At 39.1% G+C, this 24,241-nt stretch overlaps 1 protein-coding gene across 4 annotated transcripts; it reads right to left on the reverse strand.

The window, feature by feature from the left end:
- Window positions 1-14,298: 14,298 nt before the first annotated feature.
- On the reverse strand, window positions 14,299-17,661 carry LOC107775089 (uncharacterized). Of its 4 annotated transcripts, none has more exons than XM_016594770.2 (6): window positions 17,005-17,661; window positions 16,431-16,524; window positions 16,199-16,272; window positions 15,656-15,712; window positions 14,932-15,171; window positions 14,299-14,696 (listed from the first exon to the last, which is right to left on the reverse strand). In XM_016594770.2, exons 1-6 carry the CDS (start codon window positions 17,107-17,109, stop codon window positions 14,622-14,624), a joined length of 645 nt encoding a protein of 214 aa, XP_016450256.1. In that variant the 5' UTR covers window positions 17,110-17,661; the 3' UTR covers window positions 14,299-14,621. The 4 variants fall into 4 exon arrangements, with proteins under 4 accessions (XP_016450256.1, XP_075112199.1, XP_016450255.1 ...); XM_075256098.1 differs by having other exon boundaries at window positions 14,821-15,171; window positions 17,005-17,431; XM_016594769.2 differs by having other exon boundaries at window positions 14,299-14,692; window positions 17,005-17,429.
- Window positions 17,662-24,241: the final 6,580 nt, after the last annotated feature.

The raw sequence follows: 24,241 nt of genomic DNA on the forward strand, positions 1-24,241 counted from the left end.
TGTACAAGGACGAACTGGAGTAGGTATGGAATCGGAATTCATCAAGTTCATTAAGCTGCTCCACACGAAAATTAGCTGCAACATCCCATTCAAGATTTAGCTTCCTCAAAGCCCACATGGACTTGTGCTCTAACTCAACCGGTAGATGGCAAGCTTTCCCAAACACCAACCGATACGGAGATATACCAATCGGAGTCTTGTAAGCAGTACTATAGGCCTATAGAGCGTCATCCAACTTCTTTGACCAATCGGTCCTATTTGCATTGATCGTCTTTGACAATATGCTTTTGATTTCCCTGTTGGAAACTTCAACTTGACCACTTGCTTGAGGATGATAGGGAGTAGAAACTTTGTGATTGACACCATACTTTGAAAGCAAAGTGTCAAAAGCTCTATTGCAAAAATGAGACCCCCATCACTTAATATTGCACGAGGAGTGCCAAACCTTGTAAAAATGTTCTTCTTGAGAAATGCAACAACACTCTGGGCCTCATTGTTGGGAAACGCCACGACTTCAACCAACTTTGAAACATAGTCCACCGCCACAAGAATGTATGTGTTCCCACATGAGCTAACAAACTGGCCCATCAAATCAATGCCCCATACATCAAAAATATCAACCTCAAGGATGGTATTGAGAGGCATCTCATCTTTCTTCGAAATTCCACCCGCTCTTTGGCATTCGTCGCATCTCTTCACAAAATCACCCGCATCTTTGAACAAAGTTGGCCAATAAAACCCACAACTAAGAACTTTAGAAGCCGTCCTCGCCCCGCCATGATGGCCACCATAGGGAGAGGAATGACAAGCCTCCAAGATACTCAATTGATCTTCCTCCAGGACACACCTTCGGATCACACCATCCATGCATCCCAATAAAAATCCAAACTATCCCGCTTGAGCTTCTTGGTTAGAAGAGAGCTTACACGGGACTATACCAGTCACAAGGAAATTAGCAACATCGGCAAACCATGACATATCATTCATCGACACCGAAAGGAGTTGTTCGTCGGGAAATGAATCATTGATCTCTAGGCCATCACGAGGCCTCCCCTCCTCCTCCAAGCGGGACAAGTGGTCCGCCACTTGGTTCTTACTACCCTTCCGGTCCACAATCTCCAAATCAAACTCTTGAAGTAACAAGACCCATCGCATCAGTCTAGCTTTGGAATCTTTCTTCGTCATCAAGTACCGGAGTGCAGCATGGTCGGTGTGAATAATAACCTTAGCACCCCATAAGATACGGCCGGAATTTTTCCATTGAGAACACAATAGCCAAAAGTTCTTTCTCGGTCACTGTGTAGTTCACTTGCGCATTATTCATTGTCTTGGTCGCATAGTACACCAGATGAAATATTTTGTTCACTCTTTGACCCAAAACCGCCCCAACCGCAAAATCGCTCGCATCACACATAAGCTCAAAGGGTAAGCTCCAATTAGGCACGGTAATGATAGGAGTGGTGGTCAACTTATGCTTGAGAAGTTCAAAGGCTTGCATACACTTTTTATCAAACACGAATTTAGCATCTTTTTCCAACAACTTGCACAAGGGATTCACTACCTTCGAAAAGTCTTTGATAAATCTCCGGTAGAACCCCGCATGCCCAAGAAAACTTCGAACTCCCTTGATGGATATGGGGGGGGGAGTCTTGAAATTACATCGATCTTTGCTTTATCTACCTCAATACCATGATTCGAAATTTTATGCCCAAGAACTATTCCTTCTTCCACCAATAAAGTGACATTTCTCCCAATTGAGGACAAGATTTGTTTCTTCACAACGGGCCAAGACACTATAAAGATTTTTCAAGCACTCATCAAATGAATCCCCCACAACACTAAAGTCGTCCATGAATACCTCCAAAATGTCTTCCACCATATCGGTGAAAATGACCATCATACACCGCTGAAATGTAGCCGGTGCATTACACAACCCAAAAGGCATCCTAGAAAAAGCAAAGGTGCCATATGGACAAGTGAATGTGGTCTTCTCCTAATCTTCCGGAGCAATCAAGATTTGGTTGTACCCGGAATACCCATCCAAGAAATAGTAGAAGGCACGCCCAACAAGTCAATCTAACATCTGATCAAGAAACGACAAAGGAAAGTGATCCTTGCGGGTCACTTTATTCAACTTACGGTAGTCCTTGCATACCCTCCAACCAGTGACGATTCTTGTAGGAATCAACTCATTTTGTGAATTTGCAACCACGGTCATGCCACCCTTCTTCGGTACACATTGCACTGGTGAAGTCCAAGAGCTATCAGAGATGGGATACACAACCCCGACATCCAACCACTTGATCACCTCCTTTTTCAAAACTTCTTGCATTGCCTCGTTCAACCTCCTTTGATGCTCTAAGGAGGGCTTTGCATCATCTTCCAGAATAATCTTGTGCATACAGAATGCAGGGTTTATCCCTCGATGTTCATCCAATTGCCTTTTTCCGCTTTTGAATTACCGCCAATGTGGCATCAACCTGCATGTTAGTAAGACAAGAGGAAAGAATAACTGGCAAAGTAGAATTTGAGCCTAAGAACTCATACCTAAGGTATGGGGGCAGTGGTTTTAACTCCAACACCGGAGGCTCCTCAGTTGAAGGTTTTGTTGGTGGAGTCTTTCTATTCTTGAGGTCCAAAGATAATTTCCTAGGCTCATAAGAGTAAGAGCCCATTCCATGTAAAGCATTCACGCACTCCACTAGACTTGCATCCTCATTGACATCGAGGTTCAATAATACGGCCTCCAATGGGTCCTCCATATTGATCATTGCACTGGTGTCATCAATTATCACTGTTGTAACAAGGTCCACAAAAGAGGACACCTCGGTAGATTTGGGCTGCTTTATTGATTTGCACACATGAAAGACCACTTTCTCGACACCCACCCGGAAGGTGAGTTCCCCTGCTTCCACATCAACTAAGGCCTTCCCCGTAGCAAGGAAAGGTCTCCCCAAAATGATAGGAACTTCATAATCTATCTCATAATCCAAGATCACAAAGTCAGCTGGTAAGATAAATTTGTCCACCCGGACAAGCACATCATCAATAATACCTAATGGTCTCTTCATCGTTCTATCTGCCATTTGTAATCTCATGGAAGTCGGCCTCGGCTGCCCAATACCCAAAGTCTTGAAAACGGAATAGGGCATCAAATTGATACTAGTCCCCAAATCACATAGAGCTTTAGAAAAATCCGCACTCCCAATGGTGCAAGGAATGATGAAAGCACCAGGATCTTCACGCATTGGGGCCATTGTATGCACTATTGCACTAACTTGGTGAGTCATCTTTATAGTTTCACAGTCCATAGACCACTTCTTTGTTACCAAGTCCTTCATGAATTTAGTATAGTCCGGTATTTGTTCAAGAGCCTCCACCAAAGGTACATTGATGGATAAGCTCTTCATCATGTCAATGAACTTTTTAAACTGATTTTCATTTTTTTGCTTCGCGAGCCTTTGAGGATAAGGCAGAGGTGGCCTTGGCAAAGGAGCCTTGGCTTTAGGCACAACCAGCTCTGACATGTCTATTATGTGTTCCCTAGACGGGTTCACATCATTTTGAGTTTCCACCTCGAAATCTTGAATATCAATCCTCACTTCTTCATTCATATTTTCATCAATCACATTTTCAACCACCAAAGGAACTTCATCTTCTTGCAACTCAACATCATCATCCACAATCTACTTTTGTTTAGAGGCATGCACATCACCATCTCTCCCACTTCTTGTTGTTACTGCCATAACATGATTGTTCCCACCCTTCGGGTTCACTACCGTATTACTTGGTAGTGCACCCTTAGGGCGAGTATTTAAAGACTGTGAGATTTGGCCTAACTGCACCTCCAAGTTTCTGATAGAGGTATTGTGGGAAGCCAACTAAGCATCCGAGTCCGCATTCTTCTTCATCATCTACTCGAACACCATTTCAATTCTACCCATATCATTGCTAGAAGAACTAGGACCTTGAGATGGAAATGGGGGCGGATTGTTCGATTGTTGGTACATTGGGGGCCTTTGAAAGCCTTGCCTCCGGTTTCCTTGGTTTCCATTGTTCCATCCATCTTGATTGTTATTACCACCCCAATTGTTGTTATTACCATTCCAATTTCCTTGGTTGCTTTGATTGTTGTTCTGATTTCCCCAGTTATTGTTTTGGTTGTTATTCCCCCAATTACCATTGCCTTGTTGTTGATTGCCCCAATTGCCTTAGGGTCTCCATTGTTGTTGGTTGGAAGAATTGCCTCTTTGGCCTTGATAATTATTCACGTATTGCACCTCTTCACTTTGTTCATCATAACCATCATTTTGAAATCCACCACAATCATTATCGAATTGCTCTGAATTCCCTTGGTTCTGTTGACCTCTTTGTCTTTTTTTGTTGACAAGCATGTTAACACCCTCCATGGCATTCACTTGGCACGGATTTTGAAATTGTTGCAACTGTGCCTTTGCTAGTTAGTTCATTATAGTTGTCAACTCAGTTATAGCCTGCCCATGATTATGTAATTCCTTGTGCAAATGGATAACCGTGGGGTCACACTAGGGCACATTAGCTCTACTTTGCCAAGCGGAAGAAGTGTCAGCCATCTCGTCAAGAGTGTCACAAGCCTCATCAGACGACAACTTTATGAAGTTGCCCCCAGTAAGTTGGTTCACTATGCATTGGTTTATTGTATTAATGCCCCGGTAGAAGGTTTGTTGAATCATCGCCTCAGTCATATCATTATTGGGGCATTCCTTCACCATTGTTCTATAACGCTCCCAAATCTCATGCAAAAGTTCTGTGGGCTCTTGATTGAATGCCAAGATCTCATCTCTCAATACAACCATATGCCCTAGTGAGAAAAATTTTGCAACGAACTTGTTCACCAACTCATCCCAAGTAATGATGGAATAGTTGGGAAGTCACTCGAGCCAATCCAATGCCTTCCCTCTAAGTGAGAATGGGAAGAGTCTCAACCTAAGAGCATCCTCGGACACATTAGTTTGCTTGCTCCCCCAACATGTATCCACGAACCCCTTGAGATGTTTGTAAGCATTTTGATTTACAGCGCCCGTGAAGTACCCGCGTTGGTCTAGTAAGGTCAATATCACATTGGTTATTTGAAAATTGCCCGCCCGGATCCGGGGTGGGACAATAGCACTTGCATAGCCTTGGTTCGGAAGCACTCTAGGAGCTATTCTTGGAGGTGGCGGAGAAGGGTCTGGAATCTTGTCATTAACATTAGCATTAGCCTGACGGCCTCTACGTTGTCCTTGAGGTACAAGAGGAACCTCATCATCTCTGACATCATCTACCTCCTCCCCCGCAATCACATTTCCAAGAAGGTTATTGGCATTTTTTCGCTGCCATTTGGTACCTGAGTTGTGACATAAACAAATTAGTAATAAAGAAGGAAATAAGAATAATACACAAAACTATTTAAATAGATAGCCAAAACCGTTAGCTCCCCGGTAGCGGCGCCAAAAAGTGATCGAAGCCTACCCTGCACTACTATTGAGTAGCGAGAGAGGGTCGAAGCAGCTTTTACCCGATTTAGGGTCGGGATCGATTTCCACAGGGAGATAGAAGTTGGAGTCGGGTATCTATCTAGTTTAGGGTTGTGTATGTATTCTAAATTACACTTCTAAACATTTTTGGGTTTTTGTTTTACTTCTACTTTTATCAGACTACAAAGCTAAATTAAACTAGAATAAGCTAAGAGTAAAATGTTGCGGGTTGTTCAAATGGTTTAAAAGGCACTAGGGTAGTGACTTTGGCCTAGGTGGTTAATTGACGGATACTTGAATCTAAGGCATGATTGACATATTTGGGGAGTATGATATAACCGTTGCACGATTTTACCCACTCTACACCTTTCGGTAGTTCAAGTGATTTTGCCCGAATTGACTTTCTCAAGACCAATTGGGTATGCAAATTTGCGCAAGCAATCAAGGTTCAAGTCGGGTATTACTCTCTCGAGGTTTAACCCTTTAATTGGGACTATCAATCTTTTAAGTACGCCCCAATTCCTTGTTGGACCAATTTCAGAGACTCAAGCTCTCTTTTTCAAGAAGAGCTCAAGTCAACTAAACACAAACTAGTGTTTGAAACCACTAATTCAACAATTAAACATGAAATTACCCCAAATATCAAACACCATTAGTCATTCTAGCCCTAAAAGACAAAACCCATCAATTACCCACACTAGGGTTGAGCCATAACCCTAGCTTATGGGTTTAACTACTCATAATTGAAGAAGAAAAGCAAGAAATAGATGAAGAAAAACTCATATTAATTAATTACTAAGATAAACAAGAAGATTCAATGTTGAAATGTAGTTAAAATTGCCCAAAATAGCTAAAATATTCGAACCCACGAGTGCAGCTCTCAGCTAAAACTATCTGATGACCTAAAAATGGGAAAAGAAGCTATTTATACTAAGCTAAAATATCTGGACAAAAATACCTCTGCGGGGCTAGTGTGGACCGCACAAAATCACGTGCGGATGCACTAAGGCTCTTGACATAAAAATCCATCTCTCTGAACTCAGGCAATGCGGACCACACAAAATGGAGTGCGACCGCGGAGGCTTCTAGTTTGGTCCGCATAAAATGGAGCGCAGACCGTATTGGCTTGAAACTCGGAACTAGCAAATCTCTGATCCTTCTTACTACGGACCATACTAAATCGAGTGCGGCCTCATTGATCCCAGTGCGGACCGCACAAAACCTAGTGCGGCCGCATTGCCCTTTTTGCCTGAATATCATACTCTCTGAACCTCACTTGTGCAGACCACACAGAATGGTGTGTGGCCGCACTGGCCTTGTTTTGTCTGAGCTTTGTCTTGTCTTGATACTTGTGCAAGTTTCACTCCTTTTGAGCTGATCTTTGACATCTTGTCACCTTGTTGATCAAACCTGCAATCAAGCACAACTTGTGAGACTTTGGGACTATTTTGTACACATTTCTAATCAAAACTTAAGCAAGAAGGAGTATAAAATGTAGCAAAATCCCTAGTTATCATGGCTCCATCTAGGAAATGTCGTACCATAGGTGCCTCTTCTAGCAGTCAAGCTGGATCGTCTAGGGTGCGCGGGTCAGCTCGGGCTCGTCCCTTTGATAGGAGCAAGTTTGTCTCTACCAAGGCTCAGGACCGTTTTGCGGATAAGGCCACCAAGAAACCAATACCGGAAAGAGGCATAGATATAGGGTCGGTCCAATTTGGTTGCCCTCACTTGTATACTGAGCTGGTAAGGCAGGGGTTACAAATCTTCATTGACGAGCCGACCGAGGAGAATGTGATGGTTGTCCGTGAGTTCTACGCTAATGTAAAATAACATGTGAATGGCGTAGTAATATTGCACAGAAAGGCGGTGGATGCCTCGGTTGAGGCTATAAGGGGGATGTACCAGCTACCCCCTCTTGTGGATCCATATGACGACTATTATGAGGGGTATGGCAGATCACACACGCAGTGGGAGAGGTTCTTTGAAACAATCTGTGTACCCGAAAAGCAAATTGTTTGGATGAAGTATGGTCAGAAGTTCCACTCCTTAGCGCTAACCTTTGAAGGGAAGTGCTGGTAGTATGTTATCAACAACCGCCTGATTCCGTTTTCCAACACTACGTAGGTGAATGGTCCTCGAGCGGCTCTGATTTGGTGCTTTATTAATGGTCACAACTTTGACGTGGTCAAAGTGATTCATAAGGAGATGTTCACCAGTTGTCCGGTGAAAAGGTATAGGTTCTTCTTCCCTTCTTTAGTTACTCGACTTTGTTGGGCAGCTCGGGTGTCGGAAAATTTGGATGTTGATGAGAGAGTGCCAAAAGACCACAAGTTCCGAGCAGATAAGGCCACTATGGGTAAGGAGCCGGTGGCAGGGGGTGATGATTGTGGTGAATCTGACGACTCTGAGGAAGAAGAGGCTGAGCAGGAGGATCATGTGAGGGCCGAGCCACTGGCCCATGAGCAAATTGCAGTAGTTGCAGTGCCATCTGGGACTACAGCACCATCTGGAGCTGCTCGGGTTACCCGGTTCACAGTTTTAGAGCAGGAGGTTGTTGGATTGCATACTTCGGTCACTGACTTGGGGACACATGTTCATGCATTGGCTGCCCAGCAGGTGAAATCGGAGAAGAAGATATTGGGCTGGCTAAGAGCTATGGGTCGTGCTTGCAGCTTGAGCCCAGACACGATCTTCGATCAAGAGTGATCTTTCAGGAAAGTTCCTTTACCTCATTGTTCTTTATTTTTTATGCCATGAGTACATGTCTTCCTTTTAAGTGTGGGGTGGAGGATATTTCAATGTATATATGTATATGTAACGATTTGACTGTTTGATGTTTCTTCATTTTTTTTTCGTGATTGTTTTTGGTGGTTTGAGTAATAGTCCAATTAGGAAAGTTAAAATAGGTAAGTTGACTTGTCCCGACGATAGATCTCTTTTGACGGGGTTCTTGAGGGTCTAAGTCGACGTAAAAATCTGGAAAAAAAAACAGGAATATGGGGACTCTTCCTGATGAAGGATCTTTTAGACAGTTTTCTTGAGGGGAGTAAGTATAAAGAAAATACCAAAAAGATTTTTTTCTTTTTAGGTAGTGTAGTAACTCTCCCTTGGTTTTTCTTTGGGTCACGGTTCTTTTCCATGGGTTTTGCTTGAACTAGGTGTAGTTAGTTTTGTTTATTTTGTTTTTAGTTTTTAGTTAGTATTGATGCACTATGAGCTGAAATAGAAAAAAGAAACCCTTGGTGTTGATACACCTGAACACAGTAGACACTAGAGTGTAACGCTTAGTCTCAATGGTTGATTCTCGCTACAGTGCCTTAAATTGTATGTTCGTAACTGACTTGAATACTCAAACGAGAGTGGCTTGATAAGCCAATATGGAGTGAGTCATGTGCCATGTGTGTGTGAGTTGTACCGTATTCTATGATCTACATTTGATGCCTAGAACTTGCCCCGTATGTTTGCAAAGCGAAATAGTAGCTTTATTTAGTCTTAGAAGTGATATAGGCATTTCTTTGTTAAGCCAGATATATAAAGTAGACCCACCTAAATGTAATACATCGTAGTCAACCCCGTTGAGCCTATGAGCCTGTTTCTTTGGTAATCATATTACGAACCTTACCCAATTATTTGAATGGCCCATCTGTTTGAACCCCTTTACCTCCCATGAGCACTTGAATGGTCTTGAAATATGCAAAAGCTAAAGTGTGGGGTGGTGGTTTGGTTTTTGAGTGGAACCGATGAAATAGAGGAAATGTGCAGTTTTTGGAAAAGTAAAGAATAAGCACCACTTAAAAAGAAAAAAAAAAGAGAATGAGTATAAGTAGTAGTTGATAAGTGGTGACTTGATACAATTGCACCTAATGGAGTGGGATGTTATAAATAAAAATACGGTGGAATGTCTGGTTGACATAAGTATGGTTTTGAAGGTTAATGTGATTGTATTAAAAGTGCTTAAGGAGGTTAGTCACTATATCCAAATATATCCTACCCGTCCCTTAGCCTACATTATAACCAAGTGAAGTCCTAATTGATCTTAGACTGAATGGGCTCGATTAGTAGAGTAGTACACTATGGGCAAGCCTATGGTGCATCTTTGTGGCATGTGATGTTCTTGTTGAGAGTGAGCGGATTTTGTCTATCTAAGTTCCTAATTGTTCTTAATATTATTACTTGTGGAACTACTCTCTTGTGTGATGTGATGGCATGTGATTCGCGAAGGAAAGGTAAGTCTTGACTTCTGTATAGAGTAGTTTGAGTGAGTACGAATAATGCACGACACGTGAGAGTCGACTTTTGAGGCAAATATTGTTCACTACTAGACATAATTTTGGTGATTTGTTCTTGGTGTGCTACGTTAGGGGAAAAACTTAGTGAAGGAACCTTTATAGAGTGTGGTGGATTGCTCGAGGACTAGTAATGATTTAAGTGTGGGGTGTTGATAATAGGCTAGATTCATGTAATTTGGCGGTTGTTTATGCCCCATCCTGACTATGTTTTACGGTTATAGAATAGTTAAATGATGATAAATTGGCTCTAATTGTGAATTTCATTTTTTGCAGGAGCGAGTTGCGCATATGAGGACTTAGAACTGTATTTGGAGCTCAATTGAAGCAAGGGAAGCCCCTCGAAGCTGAGTACGTTGAAAGAAGAGAGAAAGAAGGGCTGAAATGATGACTAGACTAGCACGCCCACTAGCGCGACCGCGCTAGCCCAGGAGTTTGAGGCAGAATGTTATGCCATATGCGCGGTCAGTAGCGCGCCCACTTGGGCGACCGCGCTAGTCCAGTTCGGTAAAATATAAGTTAGGGGTAAACTTGGAAGTTCAGGGGTAATTCCACTTAACCTATAAGAGGTCAAGCTCGTCCAAAGGGACATTATCAAGGTTTTTACAGCTTAGTTGAAGGCAAGGGGAGGCAAGAGGCAAGGAGGAGAATTCAACATCGAGTTCTTCCTTTCTTCCTTTTGTATTTTACCATTTGTGATGAATTTGGCTATTGTTATGATGAACACTAGTATGAGTAGCCAAATATTTAGTCTAATATTTTGATGGAACCTATTGAAGGATGAATTTCTTGTTATGTTAATATAGTTTGCCCGGTTTAATCTCTATTTGTTCAACTACGTTCTTGTTGTAATTAATTGATAGGATCCTCAATTAGCTGTGCCTATTTAGTATGTATTACTCAAGAGAGAGTGTATATTTAGGTAATTGCTGAATAACACCACTCCTAGATTATATGAGGGATCAATAACCGAGTGTTTAAAGGCGGGATTAGAGATAACGAAGCCTTGGGTGCGATGTAAAGTGAGATGTATTAAAAGCCAGCTAGCGTAACTCGGGAGAGTGCATCTAGTAAATTGTCGTGATTACTCAGGAGAGATTTACGGTAATAAGAGTGTGCATGATCGATAGAGACGATTAGGCAAATCTATGTGAAACATAATCGGAAGGGATTCCATCAATAGGGGAAATTACAACCTTAGATCCTTCTCTTAATTGTTTACAACTTAATCATAGTTAGTCTTTATTTACTTAATTGCAGTCAGTCATAGTTAGTAAAAATATCCTCAATTGTGATTCAAAACGTTTGTGAAGTTGATTATGTAGAATTTAGTGAGTCTAACAAGAGTAATTGATAGCTTAATTCTTTGTGGGTTCGACTCTAGGCTAAATACTGAGATTATATTTGCAACGTCCGCTTAGTCCTTTTTATAAGGCATAGTTGGGCGTGATCAGTTATCACAAAAGTCACATTTTTACTTGAAAAGTCTATTATGCCCTTGATATTATATAAACCTTCATATTTATGTAATACCTTCTATATTATATACTATATAATATATTTTTACCTATGTATTTTATTTATAAATAAAATAACTTAATATTATTTTATTTATTATTTTTATAATATATTCGTATATTTAATTTTTTCTAACTTTAATTTTCAAGATATATTAGTAGCATTATAAAACAATTTTTTTTCCAGCAATTCTTTTTTTCGGTCGGTAATTTCCAACCAACTTTAGTCGATATGCCCTTTCGACCTTCAAATTACCGACCACACGTTAATGGTCGCGTTTTGGACAGTTATTGGCCATTACCGACCAACTTTGGTCGATTTTTTTGGACGGATTTTCCCGAATTTCTAGTAGTATAATTTCCCAATAACCAATTGTCCAGGTAAATCCCCAAGAAAATATCCCCAGCTAAATTCGCATACAGAGTTACTTAGGGATTTTCCTTTAGATTAACATATGATTTTTTCCTCTTTTTCTTTGTTTATTTACCTGCGAATTTTCTCACGAAAATGTACTTGCCGATTTATTTCTCTACTAATATATATTAAAGTTACTGACAAATTTAATAATGCTTACTAATATATTTTGAATATTAACGTTAAGAAAAAATTAAATATACGAATATATTATAAAAATAATATTAAGTTATTTTATTTATAAATAAAATACATAGATAAAAATATATTATATAGTATATAATATAAAAGGTATTATGTAAATATGAAAGTTTATATAATACCAAGGGCATAATAGACTTTTCAAGTAAAAATGTAACTTTTGTGATAACTAGAGCAAAGTAAAATGATTTTTGTGTAACAAAGGAAAGAAAAGTGACTTTTGTATAATGAACACAAAATTGAATGATTTTTACGTAACAAAAAAAAAGTAACTTTTGTATAACAAACACAAAAGTTCAATGACCATGGATAAAATTGAGGAATTTTTACCTCCTATAGCAAAGGTTAACACCTTATTTATTTTAGATAAATACCATTTAAAAAAATTGTATTCTATAGATACCTTTTAAGGTTTATAGCAAAATATTTAATTTTGGTTACCTCCTAGCCGTAAGCCACTAAATACGCTATTCAATTACACTATTTTCTTTCTCTCTCTACCTTTATACATCCCATTCTCTTCCCCCATCCCATTAAAATTTCCGCTCTCCTCCTCCTTCTAACGACATCTTCTCAACTGAAAAATTCAGGAACAGTCCCTAGTCTCTCCGACAGGAACAGTCCCCAAGCAGTGGGCAACTACAATCGAGTGTATATCCCATGATGCTCGGGCAGAAGAACAAAGGGATTTACTATGAAAGCAAATTAAGGACGAATTTACTGTCTTCGAATTGTATAATAGATGCACTGATTCTTTACACCAACTGACATAGAATTGATAAACCAAAAAAGCCATGGAATTTCTCCTTAATGTTTGCTTGTGCAATTAAATATAGCAGCAGTTCGTTAAGCATGATCTCACCAGAACTGGAAGAAGTCATCTTGCCACACAACTCTGAGTGAAATTTCCACAAAGGCAGCACGTTTTCACTACCGGCTTCTGCTGAACGGCGGATTCGCCGGAAATTAGGGTTTGTTCTTGAACAAAGACGACGAAGTTTGGGCAGAGTAACTTGATTTTCTGTTAATATATTTCAATGTATTTTCATGTATTTTCATGTATTTCATTGTATTTATTGTCTTTTTTTTCATTGTAATTCGATGTATCTCGTTGTATTCCATGTATTTCATTGTATTCACTGTCTTTTTTTATTGTATTTCAATGTATCCCGTTGTATTCTATGTATTTTATTGTATTCACTGTCTCGCTATATGCCATGAATGTATTCATATTTTTTTTTTAATTAATATAATTTATGTATTCAGATGTATTATATAATTTCTCTGAAGATTGCTATGTTTTTGGGGTATTTTTCGGTTGAGAATCTTTTTTATAACTGAAAATACAAAATTTGTGTGTTATAATTGAGTTTGTTGAGTTATATTAGGAGTCTATTATGTTAATTGATTCACTTTCCGTTTTAAAAACAGTGTAATCCCCTATTTCACGCCGTGAATACAGTCGAATATGGTCGAATATAATAACCTGTCTAGCTATAATCCCATGTTTTACTCCATGAATATAGTCGAATACATTCGAATACAACAACTGATTAACTGGACCTCCCTAATTCACGCCTATTTTTGCTACTGTATTCATGAATACAATAGCTTAAATACATCAAATACATCTTATAACTACAGAAAATGTATTTATAATCCGTAATATAGCAAATAATATCTATAGATAGCTAATTACTACTAAAAGATAAGTGATTTATGAAAGTTTCTCTAAAATTAACTCCGAAATATATACGCTCTATGAGTGCGTAAATCTATACGACATGTTGCCTGAGTAAAGCTGCTACTTTCCTCAATTATTGATAGTGATGTTTGATCGTCGATGATGGAAAATGATATTTACAAGTTGCAAACCAGTCAAACGAAAAATCAATCTCTTTACAGTAAACAAAAGCAACTTGGTCGAATTATTAATTTATTATTATAAGTATGAGATAATAAATGAGTGTTGTACGAGTCGGATCCATCATATGCTAGTTGACTGTTAAATAGAATAAATAATAATATCCATCTAAATACATAAAAAGCTAGGAATTTATTTCTTCGCCAATAGAATAATAAGTATTGGGTCCACAAAGAAGAAAGTTGATTTAGGAAATAAAGCTATTATCAAAACATGATATCGTATGAGACAAGCAAGTTGAGTAGAAGCACAGTTCTTTTATTGGCATAAGTTGCACAAGTTGCTGATTAAAGGGCATGACGTGGGACGGAATCAAAGCTCATTCAACTTTTTGACAAGTTGATTTGGATGGTTTTTAGGGAACTACCACTTTTTGTACACAAAACATCTCACGGTTTACGAAGAGTATGAAAAATACCGCCCCTAATAGAAATAGTCAACCTTAAAGCGGAGACAACAATGGTCGAAAGCCATAGCATAAAAAAAGTTTGCTACAGGATTCATCCAAAATTTTAAGGATGTAACTTCTGGCAATAGCCACTGGAACTACTTAGCTAAGGCCCTAATTTCCGTGAAAAACACTTTCACCAACCAAATAAATATTTATCTCGCACCCTCTTAAATAACTACAAAAGCTTCTAAATACTTAGATTTTAATTCAGGACTAAGCTGCAAATCAATTAACTGGGCTGTGCTACGTAATCTACTCCTTAGGATAAGAAACAATCGTTGAATCAAAAGCTCTCCCTTGATAGAACCCTTTGCCTTTTAGCGTCCCTCGGATTACCTCCTGCCATTCCCGGTATTTTTCCTCCGGTTCCTTTCTCTTTCTTGGCATTTTCCGCCTGTACTACCTGTCTTCAAATATCAAACAAACATACAAATTAAAAACACAAAAGGACAATCCGGTGCACTAAGCTCCTGCTATGCACAGGGTCCGGAGAAGGACTGGACCACAAGGGTCCATTGTATGCAACCTTACCCTGCATGTCTGCAAGAGGCTATTTACACAGCTCGAACCCGTAACCTCCTGGTCACATAGAGGCAACTTTACAAGTAGTAGGACTATTAGCGGGAAGGAAAAGGAACCAACCCCTACACAAAATCCTTGGAATTGGCAAGATTCATCCTTTACACTACCCGAGCTCATCTCAGAAGAACTCCTTTTGTTGGAGAAGCTTAAAAAAGGCTCACTGAATGATGTAGATGATGAAGTAGAACACATAGAAGGAGTTTCACTCCGACAAGAAGAAGAAGAAAATGTCCCAACATCGCTTTGGAACATTTCCTCAAACAGATCCTGCAATTCCTCGAACGTTTCTCCCTGATTTTCCTGTCAATTCACAAAACTACATCTGAACACCATTGACACCTCTTAGCAAAAAAAAAAAAAAAAGAAGATACTACTATACAAACAAATCTGAGCCAACAAGCCCAAGTATTAGGTTCTCCACCTAGACTTCAGTTTTATCAGCCACCAAAGCGAAAATGATGTCAGTTTGTTCTATAAACATCTTAACTTTCATGAATAGAATAGCACATTTCTCTAACTAGAATATAAAAAAAGGCAGCCCGGTGCACTAAGCTCTGCTATGCGCGGGATCCGGGGTAGGGCCGGACCACGGTGGTCTATTGTACGCCATCTTGTCCTGCAGAAATGCAGGAAGCTGTTTCCACAGCTCAAACCCGTGACCTCCTGATCACGGGGCAATTGCTAGATTATAGCAACAAAAATTCCTAGTCTGCATTTTCTTTATCTTTTGTGGGAGTCTCACAATGTAAATATAATGAAGAAGAAAAGGGAAAATGGAACTCACATTGGACTTATTTTGGTTCATCATAGCTGCCATTTCATTCAGAAAATCACCCATTCCCTGCACAACAATATCCTCTTACAATTGAGAATGCAGAACTTGCTTGATACAATATCATATAAGTTAAACCAAATATTTAAGGATAACGATCAGGATCTGTATCAATTGAATCAATGACACATGATTACGAGAAACTAATTGTTCCATGTTCAGCCCTCAAAGTAAAATTATATCCTTTCCCCTGAAATAATGGCTACCGATGACTTTTTTGAAAAAAAACTCAAGTTGCTTTTGCACGGTAACACAAAAAGAGCACCAAAGAAAGCACCTTTTTCTTCGTCGGTCTAAAAGCCCGACTTGATTAACACTAATAATATGAACATCACCTGTAGCCCTCTCAACAAGTAAAAACAGATGGAACAACATGAAAATGCCTCATACAAGCATGAGACAAAATTGAAAAAAAAGAAACTTTCCAATTCTATCAAGTAACAGGCAACATGACTTGAACCTTAGACACGAGAGAATAAAAGAAAGAGTGATTACATTTTCGTCATCATCATCACCAGAGTCATAAACTCCTACATCGTACAAAAACCTTTTGTTGGCATCCGACAGCACTGCAAATAATTGAATTTTAGTATGTGTCTAATTCACAGAGCGCATTTACTGTTAGCTCGCACTAGCAGGACAAAACATTTTGGTGAACAGAGTATAAAAATGAACGGTGCAACTGAGTTAGAAAAGAAAAAAAAGAATTAACTACTACAATAATTACCAGAATAGGCTTCTTGAATGGCCTGAAATTTCTTCTTAGCCTCCTCCACGAACTTTGAATTCCCTGATGCTGAGCAGCGATCCGGGTGCCATTTCTATAAAAACAAGAATACAATTTTACCTGTTAGAAAGAAAATTTTCGAACCAAGACTATCTGCGTATTACTAGTCAAATAGACTACTGGGAAGATTGGCTGGTAAAATATATTCTACTCATATATAAGCTATCATAATGAATAATCTCGGCCAAACCAACTCCTCTGATTGATAATGAATAGGCAACGACAATTTGTACATTTTGTAAAACGACATGTAACATATTGCAGGACTAATAGAGATAGGCATATAGCATGCAGAAAATAAAAATCACATTTTTGTAATCATGTAATGTCGATTGACTCTGTTTCATGATCAAGATTCAATTTTTATTTTTCCAGGACTAATTAAAAGGGAAAGAAAAAAGAAGAGAGAGAGAGAGAGAGAGAGAGAGTCTACAGACCCTACTGATCGTTGAATAAATAAAGGAGCAACACAAAAGAAGTGGTATTTTTTTTTTGGGGGAGTTCAAAATCTGACCAGTGCAAGCTTCTTGTAAGCATTCTTAAGCTCCGTTGCAGTGCATTCCTTCTTCAACCCTAAAACTGCATAAAAATCATTGCTTTTCTCTTCTTCACCTGCCATTCTGAAATTCAACACTCACACCGTATATACGAAAACACCGATCAAGAACAAACCCAACTCCAGAAAACTTTCTGTTTTTGTCGACGAATTAAATACAAAGCTCAGCCTTGTACCAAAAACCCAAAATCAAACCCCTTTAATACAAAAAGGTATTGGATTTATGTTCAAAGTAAGAAAATACGTATAAAAAAGATATGTTTTCCTTTGAAGAAAAGAAGAGCACTGTTTCGTCAGGACAAGGAACCTTAGCATTATTGGGGTGGAGAGAGAGAAGAAAGAGTTTGAGAAGAGATGAGCAACTCTCTCTTAACGCTAAGGTTGAAGAAAGAAGTCTCCAGAAACGGGCTTTCCATTAAATACGGTTGGGCTTTCCTATGAATTAAACATAATATTCTCAACGGCTTAGATCAGGTTAATTAGGGGATGAACGGCTTGGATGAAATGGTGAAGCGAGATATTTTGCCCAGTGGTGTCTCCAGAAGCTTCTGTGATCTTCTGTTCCTCGCTTTTTGTACGAGTAATAAACTTGTGTTTTTAAGGATGAGAGATTATGAGAATGAGAAACGCTTCTTCTTTATTTATTTATATTGTGGGCTGTTAAGGTGGGGCCTACCTTGAGTTTACGACCAAAAGGTACGGGCTGGGCCCACCTTTGCAAATGGGCAGCGAATATTTACCATCTAGCCCTTGCTAGTTGCATATCTTTTAGCAATAAAGTTGCAACTAGGAATTACAAAATCCAAATAATTCAAAGCAAAAGAAAATGCAAGTAGGAAAACAGTTGCATTTCGTTGTGGAAAGCAGTTGCAGAGGAGTAGTGTGTTATAGATTCTCTTTGGATTGACTTGTTCTAAGCTAAAATAGCTTTTTAGAGGAATAGTGTTTTTAAATTATTTTATAGTATTTGAATAAAGTAAAAAAGTGCTCTTAAGTACTTATTTTTAAGTTAAAGTGACAAAAATAAGCCAAAAGCAAAAGGCTAGAATTCCTAACTTATGACTTAAAAGCTATTTTGGCTTAAAAGTCACTTAAAACAAGGTCATCCAAACGGGTTCATAGCTTATTCAGTTGAATCCATAACTTTCAATACCGAGTAAAAATTAATATAAAAAAGTTCATTAAAATTACAAAAATACTCACTCCATTTACTTTACTTGTCTATTTTAAACTTTTCACGTCCCTTAAGAAATATGTAATAAATATAGTATGTATTTTACCAGACAACCTCTAATAATGATAGCCTTTCAAAAAGTCTTGGAAAATAAGTTTGAAAATACGTAATTAATGATAAGGGTAAAACAGAAAAAAAAATTGTCTTTATCTTGATTTAGTATAGTGGACAAATGAAGATAAAAGTATATTTTTAGTATAGTGGACAAGTAAAAGTGAACGGAGGGAGTAGTAAGATATGAGCCCATAATTTTAAAAATATAATTAGTTCAATACTAAAACACTTAAAAATTGTATTCAAAGAATTTAAATCCTGAATCCGCCTATAAAGACTTGCGGTCCATCCATGCCTTTGACTCAGTAAATTCTTTTTTTTTCTTCTTTAAAATATAATCATTCCGTATTCAAAATCTACTGGTCAATTCCGTATTAATCTAAATTCGTGCGACATATGATCCAGATTAAAGTAGTAAATATTTTGTGTGAAAAAAGAGTAGTAAATATTTAATATTAAAAATTTCTTATTTTCAAAGTTTAATGTTGACTTGTAAAATTGTTACTACTTCCTCCATTTACTTTTATTTGTCATGTTTTGTTTTTACAGAGTCAAACTATATAAATTTTGACCAATATTTTAACATATATTTTTTACCATATTGTTATGAGAAAAACTATAAATTATAGTACTAGTTCTTGAATATCTAAATTTTAATTTTAAAATATTAAAAAAATATATAATATAATTTTAAAAAATTAGTCAATTTAACTCTCGAAAAGTAAAATATGATAAGTAAAAGTGAATGGAAGAGTATTTTGTAAGTGAGACCTCATAAAGCTTAGGTTAGAGAGAAGGAGAGAAAACAGCCTAAAGACAGCACTAGGTGCCGGAGGAGAAAACTAGAAGCTACTGTTTTGGATTCCAAGCTGGGATTCATTGAATTCTCCTAATTCACTATTCTCACAAATACATTAATTCCTAACCCACCAATTGCATGTGTAATGCAATTTGTAGCCTCCAGTCTCTTGACATGAACCACACCCACCCCCTCGCGTAGAAATTATTTAAATTTTTATAACTAAAAAAGTGTATAAAATTATATAATTTTTGTATATAAAATACAAAAAAAATATATAATATATAATTTTTGGCTATTATTTGTAAAGAAGTTATACAGTGTTATTTTTCCTATAAAATATAGTTCCCATTTTGTTTTAGACGTCTAATTTGATTGCTCATGAAATTACCTATACAAAAAATTGAATCATATAACCTTAACTATAGATGCGTATAGTATTAAAACGCTATCCTTTCAATTTGTAATTCTAAGTATATCATGTATATATTACCATAAGAAAACATTAAGTGAAATGAAAATGTTATAATTACAAACTTATTAGATATAAAAATCCGATATTTTCTTTAATTGAAATGGAGGAGGAGTATTAATTAGGTAGGGTACGTGAAACACTACCAATTAACATATGAAAAGGCTCCCTATCCTCGTATATATAAGTATGTTTTTTTTTGTGTTAAATATAATATTTTCTCTGTTTAAAAAAGATTGACACTATTTTCTTATTAGTCTGTTTTAAAAAAATTGACACATTTCCATATTTTTCTAAAAAGGAAGCATTTATGGCCACATAAATATTATGACATGTACACTATAAGTTTCAAAAGTTTTACAACACACAAATGCTATGACTAATTTAAGATCACATATCTTAAAAGTCTTCCCTTTTTCATTAAAGTTTGTGTCTGTTTGACCAAAAAGTATAAGACCTTTTGTTAAACTAGTTGAATACGAGGGTAATAGATAAATCCTAGTTAAATATAATAAATCCTAGATCTGAAACACATTTATACAAATAATGTGGGGTTGCATTTAAACCAATTTAATACAATGGGTATTAAATGATACTGTTATGAATGAATGGGGAACAATGACAAGCAGTAAATATATAAAATGGCGTCAAACGTAAATAGAGAGAATGATTCGCCCAAATATTAAATGAGATGGATGATTCTTCCCTCTGACAATGATGTAAGACAAATGAATGTGGGAATATAGGGAGCTTTCTCGGATCTGATGCGAGAAAGTGTGGGACAAACAACAAATCGAATCTTTGTGGAAAGGCAATATTTATAATTTACTTTGAGAGTCAACTTTTCATGGGAGTTCTTATCATATAGAATCTTGCCTCCTTTTATTCTCTCTCCCTCTCTATTTATATGAGACATATTCCTTATCTAACATAAGGTACAAGGGTAGAGAATATTCCCCTAAAATATCTTGTTACAAAACTAGCCGTTATAGCCGACCTGAGTATTCGATCTCGACCTCGGTTACTTGATTCGCAGATAAGTTCCTTCCATCTCGAATACGACCTCGACATGATTGTCTCTTAGTAATCTACCTTTGAGCAAGATTCCCTTAGTCAGATTTTGACCAATACAATTAGTCTTTCCGCCTGCCGAGGTTGTTTTTTGGACGAGCTCTGTAGGCGGACTTTGCCGTTTGCTAGAAATCTGGGCACGACGGTCAAGTAGCAATATTTTTATGGCGGCATGATGACGTGGCGCCTCGAGAGCCACATTTGACCGTTAGGTAAGCTTGAAATGACGTCATTTCACCATACGTCATAATGGTGCATGTTCCTGATGCGTTGCATTATTTCCCGTGCCTCTTATGTTTCGAAAACAATATGGCAGCGCTTGGCTTTCTTGAGTAGGGTGCCAACATTCTTATAAATAGGGAAGGGAATCCCCCATTTGGGTTGTTGCACTTCCTAATATCTGAATTTTCAAGCCTTCTCATCTTTCCCCCAGAGTTCTTGCATCCTTGTCTCTCTCCATTTTAGCGCTTTCTGCCATTACCACCCCTTTAGTATCTACATTTTCTTCTTATTTATATGATAAAAATGGCTAGTGCATCTTCTAGCCTTGAGGGAGCATCTGATTCGGTTCCATTAATGGTGGACACACCTTCTCACGAAGAAAAAGAAGCCATGGCTGTGGAAGATGAGAGTTTTCCTACCATGGATGAAATAATTCCATGCTTAGAAAGGGTCAGGTCGGACTTCTCGAAGCGACTTGAAGTTGATCCTGAGCCCATTAACTTAGAATGGGCAGCGGCTCTTGTTGAATTTAGGGCTAAATGGCGAATCCCGGACCATATCGACCTCATCCCGACTGGTAACAATGTGGTATACATTCATTGCCCTGGATACTGTGCGTTCTACGCGTATCCATTTGTCGTCGGCTATACTCTCCCTCTTCCTTCCCTTGCGGAGGATTTCTGCCGCTATTATTGTGTTTGTCCGGCCCAGCTCTCCCCGTACATCTATAAGCTTTTCCATATGCTTATAAAGTATGCAGAACTAGCCAACCGTGGGATTTCTCTCCGTCATCTGCTTCATCTCTTTGCACTAAGTTTTCATAGGGGTACGATGATACACCTTCGCCACTGAGGGACCAAAGGGCTGGTGGTGAAGATGGACGATAAAACAAACCGTCATTTTTGGGTTAACTTCTTCTGTGTCAAGACAAAGCACGTGGTGTCGAACCCTAACGGATTCCCCGAGGAGTGGAACTTTGCTCGTAAGTGTTTTTGCGAACTGGCTATTTGTTATTTCTCTTCGGTGACTTAATCAATCTTCCCTTCCTCTTTTTCTTTTCGTTGGTCACCGATATTCGCGATTGGGTGAGCCAAATTTTACCTCACACGGTCCGCAAGTGGTCACAGTTCAACAAGAAATTTGGGCGTAAGCCTTCTTCGACTGGTGAGTCATCTTGTTTCGATCTTTAGTTGCTTCGACCTTCGTACCGTCTTTTTTGTTTTTTACTTCTTTCTTTATTGATAGGTCGGAGAGTTTCGAGGAAAGCAAAAGCTCATACTCCCGCTTTTCGTCAGTCATGTGCCTTGAGTGGGCCTCTACTCGCGGCGACTGCAGGCGGGTCTGTTCAGACTGTTGTTCCTTCTTTGACCCCGGCCTCACATAAACCTAGTCGTCAAGCTGTTGCACCACTAGTGGAGATTCTGGCTTCTTCAGTGTTTCATTTAGTGGATGAGTCATTGCAGGGTGAGGAGGAAGAGGCACTGCTAAAAAGGCAGAGAGTAGAGGTTGATGGCGAAACGATCGAGAACGAAAGGCCCACAGGGGGTGATCCCGAGCTGGTCATGGTTGTGCCCGAGGACAGCATAATTTTGGATGTGGAGACTGTGTCCCCTTAAAATGTGGTGGTTGTTCTTTATCAAAGGTCTCCGTGGAAGGCGAAGGGCTAACAGAAGCGATCAAAGTCATTCCGGGGGGGGGCGGACCGTCGACGTCAGAGCGGGTTGTCGTTCCTTCCTCTGCCGAAGAGAAGAAGAAGGTGTGTCCATAGATGATGATGAATCCGACTCCGACGTCGACCCCAAAGAGGAAAGGATGTTCGATGAGGGGTTTACTTGGATCGAGGTGAGAATGGATGGATCTTCTCGTTCGATAGTCATCCCCTTGGACTGCAACCTATTGACCAACACGGAGAGCGTGGTCCCCTCTTTGCTCTAGAACCGAGTACAAGACTCTACAGTCATTTAAGGACATCGATCTGTCGTTAAACGTATCCGAAATAGCTTTGCGGGTGACTTGGTATCCTTGCTTTTGTCCCTTAAAAGTCCTCCTTTTTACTGTTACTGACTTTTTTCGTCTATTTTTCTCTTTAGACTCTTATTTTGGAGATCAAGAGCACTCGCCGAGAGGAGAAGCAGAAGGTGGTTTTCAAAAAGATGGTTTTGAAATATCACCGGTATCGTGAAAAGTACCGTGCGATGCATGCCCGATTTAGTGCGGATGGTAATTTCTAGTCCCTTACAGATGAGTTGGGGCAGAAGGACGATGAGCTCGTGAGGGCCATCGGCAAATGCAACGAGCTTAAGGGATTTCTTAGAGTAAAGGAGGATGAGCTCGAGGTGAGCAAAGGGGTTATGGATGAGTGCGTCGACCTTCAAGCTCAAGTGGCGTCTTTGCGGGCTAAGCTTGAGCAGAGCTCGATCAGAGCTAAAGACTTGAGCGACGAGTTGATCGAGAAAGTGGCAGAGTTGAAGAAGGCCGAGAAGGCCAGGATGACTACTTTGGCGAATGTGGAGGCATTGAAGGAGGTCATTCGCATGCTTAGGTCTGAACGAGCGAGTGAAGCGGAAACAACCATGCTGAGGGAGGCACGACTTGATTAGCGAGTTGGTGGGCTTGAGAGAGATATTTCGAGCCTTAGTGATCAAGTTGTTGCTCTTGAGGCTGAGAAGGCGCGATTGTTGGCCTGACCGTCCTCTTCTCATACTTCTGCTTTTCCCGACGTTCCTTGTCACTCATACGAGATTTGGATCCATGCCGAGGCTCGGCTGGACATATATTGGAATTTGATGATGGTAGAGAAGGTTCCTATGGTCGATTTTGAGGATGCCCGTGTTAAGGCGCGTGCCACTAGGATTGCCTACGATTATGACCCTGCTAAGTCGGGTGACTAGCGTTGATGAAGATGATTTGGACGGTCTTGCATCAGATGCTTAGTATGACGACGAGTATTCCGATGGCGGGGGCAATGATGGAGATGGTGCTGCTGGGACGGGCGGTGAAGGTGGGGACGATGTGGAGTAGTGCTTTGTACTTAGTTGTTGTGTTATTTTTGTGGGGGTGTCTTTCCGTCCCTCTGTAAGATGTATATTTGTTTGGAATAGAATGATCACAACCCTTTGCTATATGTTATTGGGCTTTTTCATTTTTCTTCGAATGTTTTTTTTCCAGAAGAATTGTGTTGGTATGTGCTATTTCGAACATGGTCGAGTATATCTTTGATTGAATTTGGGTGAAGTCCCATTCCGTCATACTTAACTCAAAACGAAGTTGTAAATCGAACTCAAGTCAGGTTGAGCATGAGTTGAATTCGAGTGTGGTTGAAATATGATTCTTTACTAATTCG

The sequence above is a fragment of the Nicotiana tabacum genome, chromosome 6 (assembly GCF_000715075.1).
Source record: "Nicotiana tabacum cultivar K326 chromosome 6, ASM71507v2, whole genome shotgun sequence".
Lineage (NCBI taxonomy): Eukaryota > Viridiplantae > Streptophyta > Magnoliopsida > Solanales > Solanaceae > Nicotiana > Nicotiana tabacum.

Excerpts from the sequence above, each read along its gene's own strand:
- LOC107775089 (XM_075256097.1), bottom strand. The coding sequence starts at position 17,109 with ATGGCAGGTGAAGAAGAGAAAAGCAATGATTTTTATGCAGTTTTAGGG. Across the intron at positions 16,273-16,430 it reads CATTCAAGAAGCCTATTCTG|TGCTGTCGGATGCCAACAAA; the intron begins GTAATTATTGTA and ends AATTATTTGCAG. Across the intron at positions 14,693-14,820 it reads GCCTCTTGCAGACATGCAGG|GTAGTACAGGCGGAAAATGC; the intron begins GTAAGGTTGCAT and ends ATTTGAAGACAG.